This window comes from Glycine soja, chromosome 16 (genome assembly GCF_004193775.1).
Source record: "Glycine soja cultivar W05 chromosome 16, ASM419377v2, whole genome shotgun sequence".
NCBI classification, from domain to species: domain Eukaryota; kingdom Viridiplantae; phylum Streptophyta; class Magnoliopsida; order Fabales; family Fabaceae; genus Glycine; species Glycine soja.
This window is the reverse complement of record NC_041017.1, coordinates 33,745,049-33,755,900: the sequence shown is the minus strand read 5'-3', so window position 1 is coordinate 33,755,900 and position 10,852 is coordinate 33,745,049. Positions and strand designations below refer to the sequence as shown.

Here is a 10,852-nt window from a genome sequence, read left to right as displayed (position 1 = left end):
GCTCTCTGTCATTAACAATTGATAATTCTGTCTAGCATGCTATATTGTAAAGAAAAATACTTCTCTCATTATTTGTTCATTTTACATATTTCCTAGTGCCAAAATATTTTTTATTGTATTTTTATATCCTTTAAAATAAATTTGCTTTTGGAATTTTCTCTTGGACCAGATAGCATTCAAAGAATTTCAGATAATGTAAATGCACGGGGTTCTTTTTTATTTTTGATTTTGTGGCATTTATCTCAATATTTGGTTGATATATTGAAACTTGCATTGATAGCGATTAGCTGATGTATCAGCCAACGGACCCTAGTATGGAAAAAGAATACCGTGAAGACAGAATTTTTCCACAAACTAATGTATCAGCGTGAGTTTCCTTTAATTTTCTTTTGATTTAAATATTTTTGTGGACGTGTTTTAATTTTCCTTTTTGATGTGATTGGCGAGCTTAATTTTCTAACCCATATTTTAAGGGTTGGCAGACTTGGAAAATAATTGCTTGGATTTAATTGAACTGGCTGTTTATACATGTTTTCTTTTTAGAATCATATCACATATATGTAGTCTGTTGATGAAGTAGATAGTGGGAGCTTATGTTTTGGGCAGAAATTGTGTCCTCAAACTTTCATCTGATAAGACAAAAAAAAAAAACCACCAATAACTTGTAGATGTATGTTCTCTTAAACAGGTGGTATTCTTCTAGACCAAAAAAAACCACAATAATATTCATCTATGCTATCATAAGAAGTAGAAAAAACCACCAATAACTTGTAGATGCATGTTCTCTTAAACAGGTGGTATTCTTCTAGACCAAAAAAAAAAAAGGTGGTATTCTCTGTGTTCAATTATATCTTTTGGCTGGAATCTTCCGTGTTCATATGTTGGGGATTAAGATATTTAATAGGGATTAATTAACATGAACATATCCAGAAAATAAGTAGTGGAGGAGTAAAATAATAACAAGCTTAAACATACAAAATTATGTTAATTAATAAATTTCATAACTATATATTTTATATAAAAAATTAATTAACCTGCATATATAATTTTTTTAAAAGAAAAATATGAGAGGGAAACCATTCTTGTTTCATTTGATACTGCCATGTTAATCAATCACGTCTAATAAATATTTTATTATATTGTGATTTATTTTTTTCTTTAATTAAGACATGGCTCTTAAAAAATTACTCTTACAAAATCTTACCATTCTTCAAGAAAAAAAATTAGAATTTAAAATAAAAAATCAATAATTATATACTTGTGTAATAAAATGATTTCGTATATTAATTACATGTTCATGAAGATAATTCGACAAAAAAATTATGTTAAAAATTTAATAAATAAAAAATATAAATATGATTCTATTTTTACATTATCAAGGGAAATTTTGTAATGTCATTAAATGACACGTGAGGTGCCCCTAAAAGGTATTTGAGTTTGTCACTTTAACCAGCACCATGCTTAGAAAAAGTCTATGTAAAATTAACACAAACAAGGCTTAAACATTATTTTGTCTACTATAAATTAGTTAGTGTGTTTTCTGCTTTAGTTTTTCAAAGTTTTTTATTTTAGTCCTGGTCAAACTTAAAAAAAATATTTAGTCTTTATTGTCAAGTAAAAATATTAATTGACGACATAACATGGAATTACATTAACCGTTAATTAACTTATAAAGATTTTAATAATAAATAATATGTAATTATTTTTAGTAAATTATGTTTTTTTAAAATTTCTCATAAGTTGATCTAACATCATCAATTATTTTAAATATATGAAAATGTAATAATTCAATTTACCAAAAAATTTACATATAATAGCATGTCAAACTATTGATATTGTCGACAGGCCAATGAACTACCAACATCACTCTTACATAATCAGTAACCTATTGATAGTTGATAGCAAACAATAAATTCAAATATTAAAATTACAAGCACTAAAATATATATAAAAAATATTTATATACTAAAGTGCAAAAAAATTCTTAATTTTATAGGGAAAAAACAATTATTTAAACCCACAAAAAATATGATGTGTTATTTTGTCAAAATACAAGAAATGCAATACTAATTTATTTTTACACTAATGTTTTTGCACAATCTTTGGTCCCCAATAAATAAAAAAGTCCTTGCACGTTAGAATATTTCCAAGTCTTTCTAGAATTGACATCATACTGTGAAAAGTCTACTAAGAACTAAGATGAATAAATATTATTAGTCATTTGGTTAAAGCGCAGAAAATGCAAGCTTAATTAATTTGTCTTGATATAAAATTTCCACAAAGACTAATAATTTCAAAGTCTATATAGTCGTATTATTTTTAAATTTGGATGTGATTGTGTGTTTAATTTTCTAACCCATTAAAAGAGTTAGAAAACAAAGAAGACGACAATATCATCTTTTTTTATCATTATTTTAAAGTACTAATATATTTCAATACATGTGAAAAATTTTAAAAAATTATAGTTTATACACTATTTCTTTAAAACATAATCTTTATATTATAATACAAAAATATCACTATTTCATACTCATACAATCAATATAAATATAATAAACACTATAATTTGTCTAATTATTATTATATATATCATTATTATATAACAATAACATTTACAATATTCGTATTCTATTACTATTAGACTCAAATAAAAATCAAATTCTCAACTATATTATTTATTGAGAGATTCTCTTAACTAATTTCATGTAATATACTTATTGGTCTTCAAGCTCCACTCAATTTTATCAGGGACTAACAAACAACCATTAATTCATTATATTGTCTTTATAAATATTTCTAATAATTTTTGACATATTCTGAATATTTCGAATGAGAGAAGCATATCGATGAGCCAAGATGATAGGACCCTTGATCAATGAAATAGCATGAGGAGAATGAGCGTAGCAGATTCTGATTTTCTCTCAATCTAGCTTGTCGAACCCTTTATATAACACTAGAAAATATACATTTAATGTTGTTATTTTAACATCAATTTTATAAAAATGAATGTTAAAAAAATAGTAGCATAATTAAAAATAAGTTGAGTTTATTAATATCGATTTTTCCGAAAAATCTTTTGGTTCAAACGTCTTCACTTTTATCGACAAAGGAAGCTAACTATTAGTTGGGACCCACATAGAGTCTTGGTCTTGGTGAAATACTTACTCTGTCAAAGGACTAGATGATGGGATCTAATTGGCACTCTCATATTGGTGCAACGGAAGAGAGAGAATTTCAAATTAGCATTCATTGTGTGAATTTCATTTACAGATATACTCTTTTCTATTTTCGTGATAATTGAGATAAATAGATAAAATTTGATAAGTCCAGCAACCTAACACTAGCTTGATGCAATTTTTAATGCTCTACTTGCTACTTTTGGCAAAGCAAAAGTGCATGTACAGAAGGGGTCTAACACAAGGATGCAAATACACTGGTAGTAACTAGGAACAAATAGGGTATCTTGCATTCTTCTTCTCATGCACAAATTTGATTCACAGTTAAGTATAGCTGCACTAGGAGAATATAGTAGAAAGCATTGTTGAAGATGAATAGGAAGTGGTGAAATTTTAGATATCACAGATCTAAGCACAATAATGAAAAACAAACAGCATTACAAATATATTATACAATAAATACAACAATAGCATACTAAGTTTCTGGAAACAAGATTTTGCAGTTCATTACTTAAATACAAAACATTGTAAACTCCTATATTAAAGAAATTATCTCGCATTTGTAGCTGCCAACAATGGTTTCTTCTCTGATCAGAAGCCTGCAGCACATCTGCAACAATCAGCATTTTTTTTTTACAACAATTAATGTGCTGGATTAATTACAAGATATAAACAGAATTATATTTTTTCATATAAAATTGAAAATGGAAGTATACATGCAGGGACCATGGCCCCCAAGTTTTTCACAAAGTGTATTTAAAATACCATGTTAAAAGAATTACGGTCCCCTTAAAATTTATGAAAAAAAATATTGAAAAATAATACATGTCATCTTAGTTCTTAGTTGACACTTAGGGAGACAAAAAGAAAAAAGAAAGAGAAGTGTATGTATAATAGGTAATATAATGTGATGGTAAAAAGTGAGATAAAAAGAAATTAAAGATAATAATAAAATATTTGTAATGTGTAAGTGTACATTTATAATTATGGAAAATCATTTTAAAAAATGCATCTATTTGTTTCTTCTATAAATGTCTAATTAATATATTTGAAAGAGTTTATGTTTCTAGTATTTAGGAATAAAAAAATTATATATTTATTTTCATATAAATGATAAAATTAATTAGATAGTAATGTTTTTATGCTTAATATAGTTGTATATTTTTTCTTTGTAAAAAATTTTAAAAAAAATTACAAGTTAAATAATAATTAGATTAAATTATTATTATTATTCTTGGCCTCCTCTAAGTGAAATACATATTGCTCTTTTTGATCAGTGAAGCAATTTCTTGATATATGTAAAATAAAACAAAGTCAGAACATAAACCATGAAATTGACAAATAAATCTAGAACATACCTTTTTGCCTTGGAGCGATCAGCAACAATTCCCACATTCACAATAAGCATACATATAAATAGTCTGTTAATCTGTTCAGAAACCTCATGTAAGTAATTCTCCAAGGACGCCACAGTAGTAATGGCCCTAATAAGCCCCAAAATCCAGTGAAGTATCCAATCCCCAAGCTGATGTATAATCCCTCATAGAAAACTGAATCATCACCTTTGACTGGTGGTTCTTGATGCTCTGCTGTTGTCTGATCTCCATCCCCAGGACAAGTTTTGTTAAGTTGTTCACCACAAAGATCAATGTTTCCTTCAAAACTAGAGGCATCAATGGTTTCAAAATGTCTTCCTGATGGGATTCTTCCAGAAAGAGAGTTGTGTGACAAGTCTAATGTTTGCAAATAATCAATTTCAGAAAGAGAAGAAGGAATTCTCCCAGAGATGTGATTTCTTGACAAGTCAAGTGATTCTAGGGAACTTAAATTCCCAATCTGAGAAGGAATTTCTCCGCTCAAATTGTTTCTTGATAGATTCAAAGAAACTAACCCAAGCAAATATCCCACCTCTTTTGGTATTTCACCCGTTAAATTGTTACTGGAAAGATCAATGCTTTTGAGCTTTAACTCTGGATTCTTGAACTCCCGTTCCACACCTTTCCACATCCATGTTATGCCAAGCGTATAATCCCTCACTGAGTAACCGTAAATTGCAATGTTAACCGAATATATACGAGACATAGTGTCACTTGAGTTGATGGTCTGTTCAGACATTGCAGTCAAATTCTTTAAGCAAGTTGGAATTCCTCTTGACAAGTTATTCCTTGAAAGATCCAACAATTGAATACGCTTCATATAACAGAGATGAATGGGTAGATTTCCCGAGAGGTGATTTCCTCGCATGTTCAAGATTATCAATTGATGCATACTTTCTCCAATCCATGATGGTATTGGACCCGACAACATATTTTCACTCAGGTCCAGCATAAATAAACTGCTGCAATTCTTCAAAGAAGAAGGCAACTCACCCATTAAACCATTGTTTCGTAAAACCAAGGCTTCCATATTAACAAGGGCGCCCATGGACATAGGAATCTTCCCTGACAATTTATTGCTGCTTAAATCAAGAAACTGTAATTGCTTTACTGATTTCCAACAATCTGGGAGTTGCCCCTTTATTTGATTGTGTGATACATCTAATATGGCAAAATTTACAGCTGTGCTTTGGTCACATAAGAATGAAAACAAATCTGAAAAATTATTTTCAGAGAGCATCAGCCCAGTAGCTTGTAGTAAAAATGACGGAATTTTACCCTCAAACTGATTTGAATTCAGAAATATAAATGGTCTGTAAGGAATCTTCCACGATATATTAGGAATTGCACCAATGAGATAATTGAAAGACATATTTAAGAATCTCACATATTGCAAGTTATTCCAAAACCAGTCTGGTACAGAGTCATTAATCCCGTTATCAGAAATATCAAGCTTATACAAAGAACTTTGAGTCTTGAGCCAACTAGGAAAAGTGGGGCCCAACTTGCAAGATCTGATTCCCAATGATTCTAATTGGAATGGAGGAACCCAACTCGGGACAAATTTCAGAGACAATGAGTTCTGTGATAGGTGCAAGTATTTTAATTTGGAAAAATTAGAAAGATGGGATTCAGTGACGTCACCCTCCAAAGAATTCCCAGCCAAGTGAAGATCCTCCAACTCTGACAGCAATCCAATGCTTTTAGGTAACATGCCAGTCAACCGGTTATAAGATAAAACCAACCTGCTAAATATGTCTCTGTTGCACCATGAAGAATTTCGAAAGAAGCTAGAGAATTCCCCGTTCAACTTGTTATTTGAGAGGTCTAACCTCTGCAATGTGCACATGTTACCAAAGAAAGATGGAATCTCGCCTTGCAGTTTGTTACCGTAGAGGTCAAGAACTTCAAGAGAGTTTATTACTTTGCCAAATCCATCTGGAATGGGACCTTCTAACATGTTATCATAGATGAAAAGGTTGTGAAGATTGGTGGTGGAGTTAATGAGCCAGTAAAATATAGTTGATGATTTCAACAGATTGGAGGAGAGATCAAGGGAAACAAGAGAAGATGAAGAACTCATAATGAAGGAAGATGACATAAGAAAACTTCCATCCGTAAGACTACAATCTCGCAAATCAAGATTTTGAAGTTTTGAGCTGAAGTTGAAACTACCTTGAAAGACTGATGATGTCATATTATTATAGGAAAGGTCAAGGATCAAAAGAGAAGGAAAGTTTGGGCAGAGAGGACATGACAAAACAATGTTATTATCATAAAGATAAAGCTCCTGAAGATTAAGGCTAAAGTTTGATAACAGTTGAAATGTTGAGGATGTCAGCTTATTTGAAGACAGATCAAGGATGGTAAGAGCAGAGGAAAAGTTGGAAGGTGAATAAAACAGAGATTGAATATTTGTATCTGAAAGAGAACAATCAACTAGGTTCAACTCTCTTAAGTTTGGAATAAGCTTGCTGATCATTTGTAGCCAGTGATGAGAAGAGGAAAGGTTGTGTAGTGAACTTAGCTCAAGTTTTGTCAAGGAAGACAGATTAGTCAACCACTCTGCATCCTTAGATTTCACATCAAAATTGCCACCAAGTCCAAGAGTGTGCAACAATGGAAGATTCCCAACTTGGAAAGGGAGTGCTCCCGAAAATGAATTTCCACCAAGATCAAGATACCTCAACTGTGAGAGATTTCCAAGTTGATAAGGGAGTTCCCCATCGAAATCATTATAACTTAGATCAAGATATTGTAAATGTGTAAGGTTTCCAAGTTGATAAGGGATTTGTCCATGGAGATAGCTATTGCCACCTAGATCAAGAGACAGTAAATGTGTAAGCTTTCCAAGATCAGAAGGAATAATCCAAACAAATAAACAATGAGAGAGATTGAGATATCTTAAGTTGGTGAACGAGCCCATGAGTTCTGGGATATGACTCCATTCAAAAGCATTATTGCTGAGATCCAAGTGTTCAATATTTTCAAGGGCAATCAATGAGGAGATATTGATTACACCAATCAAATATTGTGTATCATGACCACGGAGATGAAGCGTCTCAACATGACCAGTTTGATTGTTGCATTGAATGCCTTTCCATTTGCAACAGTCTCTGTTTCTGTCATCGTCCCTCCATGTAGACAGCATGCCATAGCGATCTACGAGGCCATGTGTGAAGTTGAGGAGTGCTTGTCTCTCAGTCTCAATGCACTTAATTTCTGCGCTATTGTGAAGGCTGTTGAATCCAAGGATGGATCCTGCAGCATGCAATAAAAGCAGCAAAAGTGCATAAAATAGTTTCAGAAAATAACAACTCATTATATTTTAGTTGATATCAGAATGACTAAGAGTAAAACAAAGGTCGGTTATTGATATCAGTTTTCTCTTAAACTGTGAAGTATGAAAGATGGAGCCTGCGGCAGGATTTATATAGCTGATAGTATGTCTAAACGATAGAGTTGTTTATTCTCGTTCACTTATCGAAGACAAAAAATTAAGGAAATTTTTTCTTTAATTATTTTTTAAAATTAAAATATGAAGACTCCATATACAAGGTTTATATATTTTAATTTCCTCTACTGGAGCACAAATCTCCTAATATAATTTTTGTTCATACATCTAATATTTACCAAAAAATATTGATCCAATAGTGTTGCCATCTCCATTTCTGGTAAATATTGAATACCAAATTAATTATGAACAAAATTTAAAAAATGAAAAAACCAAATTTACAAGAAAAAAAATGGTGGACCAAATTTCAAAAAGTTGGCAATAAACAAATTAAACTAAAATAAAACTTAAGTGCCAAATTTTCTGATAATGACCTGCGTGCAAATCAATTTCGATGGCAATGTTGTAACAACCTTAATAATTTCTTTGACATATCAGCGCGCGTTCCATCTTTGCATAAATTGACTTCCAAGTCAAAGCAAAACAAAAGACACTATGGCAAAGTTTTGCATGTGATAAAAAATTGGAAACTTTGTGTCGAACTTTTTGGCTAAAGAAACCTCTATTCACCCAGAACACACTTTCTATCTCTCTGATTCTCTCCATTGATGATATTTGCTTTGTCTTGTACTAATATAAGAAAATTAGAATTACTCAGGCCGATCTTAAAAATTTTAAAGAGACTTAGTATATTATATAAAATATCAATTTTTATAATAATCTTTTAACTTTTTTAGCTGTAAAATTATTTATTAGAATTTTATAATTAAGCAATTTTAACACTTCACTTTCAATAGATAAAATAGTTAACTCATTCGATCTATCTTATAACATTGTTGATTTTAGATATGATTTAATCAATTTTAATTTTGAAAAACTTCTTCCTCATTAAAAGCAAATAAAATATTTTTAAGGTATTAAGTACATTTTTTTTTCAAAATTACAAAAATATCGAAGTAAAAAATTTTAAAATTTATTTACTCCTCTTATGAATTAAATAAGAAAAGGATTAATCAAATGATCCGAACATGTAAAATTTCTTTTCTTTTGAACCAGTAAAAATTACAAATCCATAGTCTGACCTAGTAAAAAAAATAAGTAAAGGATTATTTCCTCTCTTTGCCCGTTAAATGTCTATTCAAGTTAGTCCTTGCTCCTTAATGTCACAAGAGTAAGCAACATTATCCCTCTTGAAGCCACAGCTCTTAAGTGGATCATGTTCCAGATTATCGATAACCTTATCCTCCCAATACCAGGTAAAGAAAATCCCACGTAGGATAACCTACAGGTGCCACGTCAACAGAAAATCTCCAGTTAACACCTTGCATCTTATCGTGTCCATTTCGTGATCCACTCTCAGAGCCCCAATCTCTTGAGCAGCAGAATCTTCAGGCCAAGCCAGGTAAGCAAGCACAACACAACCCCGAAATGGCTTCTGCTTCTGTTCCCATGGCTTTCTCACTGAGCTCTGTTACCAACAACAACAAGCCTTCATCGGAAGCAATTTTTGGGGCCTCAAGCTGATGTTTAATTTGTCTTGCATCATGCACAGTCCTGCTTCATTAACAAATTAATTTTTTTTAGTAATCCAATTAACAAACCAATTTGCAAAATTTCTTTGGCTAATTAACGCAATTAGATTTCTAAATTTTTTGGATACACATACCAATTATATATGTAAGTTCTAAAAGATAGAAACTATATAATTCTATTACTATAATAAAGGTGCATTCTTTTTTAATTGATAAATTATTTAGTTTATTAATTTTATTTATTTAAATTAAATTTATTCAATATTATTTAATTCCAGTCAACTACTTGCTGAAACTGATTATCCCCTTCACTAAAATTACAAAATGCATTTTAAAGAGAAAAACTAAAACAATAAAATTGATACATGAAATAGAAAAATCAAATAAATCATATTTGCATAGAGTTCCAATTTAATTCAAATGACCTGAGATAGCATAAAGAAAGGGTTAGAAAATGAATGTTGGTTTGCCTGAGGGATGGATTGCTGAAATGTGTGTTTGGTTGGGTGTTGGTAAAATTGATTCTAATTATAATTAGTTTTATAAAATTAATTTTAAAGTGATGTGATTTATATATGAATATTTTATTATGAAACAAAGTTAAAATTAAAATTTAATATAAAATTTTGGATTTAATAGAGAAATTATTCAAAGTTATTTCAATCTAAAATCAATTATTAACTTAACTCAAAATTAATTCTGAATTCTTCTTTAACGAGAAACAAAATAAGTAAAATAACTGAAAATATATTCAAGATCAATTCTTCAATACTAAATCAAACATGCACTCACCGAATCTTGAAGTTCTTGGGATTGTATGAGACCCAAAAGTACCAACGATCAATTAAGAATAATTTATTTTTTCAAATTCATCATTTATGGATAAAATTTAAATTAATATTCCAAAAGAAATAAGTTGTAATAAATATTACAACTTTTAAATTCAATTGTAAGATCTATTACAATTTTTTTACCCTGGACTTCTAACAAATTTTACTACTTCATTATTTCATTTTTTTAAAATACAATGTCAAAGTTTTAAGAGTATTTTTTTCACACTCTAAAGTCTTAAAAGAAGCTTTTCTATTAAAGTCGTAAATTATTTTACTATTTCAATTGTTTTGCATGCATTTTTTAAATCATAAATAATTCTTTACTTTAAATATTTAATGAATTAATGTATGGGTTCTTTTTTTTAGTTTTATTTAATATTTTCTATATTTTTTCACTGATGCTAATTAAGAATAATTATTTATTTTATAAATTAAAAAATAATACAAAAGACTTAATTTTAAATAAAAAATAAAATCTACC

At 29.8% G+C, this 10,852-nt stretch overlaps 1 protein-coding gene across 2 annotated transcripts; it reads right to left on the bottom strand.

The window, feature by feature from the left end:
- Nucleotides 1–3,554: 3,554 nt before the first annotated feature.
- LOC114390432 (receptor-like protein EIX2) lies at nucleotides 3,555–7,941 on the bottom strand. Of its 2 annotated transcripts, none has more exons than XM_028351175.1 (2): nucleotides 4,535–7,941; nucleotides 3,555–3,786 (listed from the first exon to the last, which is right to left on the bottom strand). In XM_028351175.1, exon 1 carries the CDS (start codon nucleotides 7,872–7,874, stop codon nucleotides 4,572–4,574), a length of 3,303 nt encoding a protein of 1,100 aa, XP_028206976.1. In that variant the 5' UTR covers nucleotides 7,875–7,941; the 3' UTR covers nucleotides 3,555–3,786; nucleotides 4,535–4,571. The 2 variants fall into 2 exon arrangements, with proteins under 2 accessions (XP_028206976.1, XP_028206977.1); XM_028351176.1 differs by having other exon boundaries at nucleotides 3,555–3,775.
- Between the last annotated feature and the right edge of the window lie 2,911 nt (nucleotides 7,942–10,852).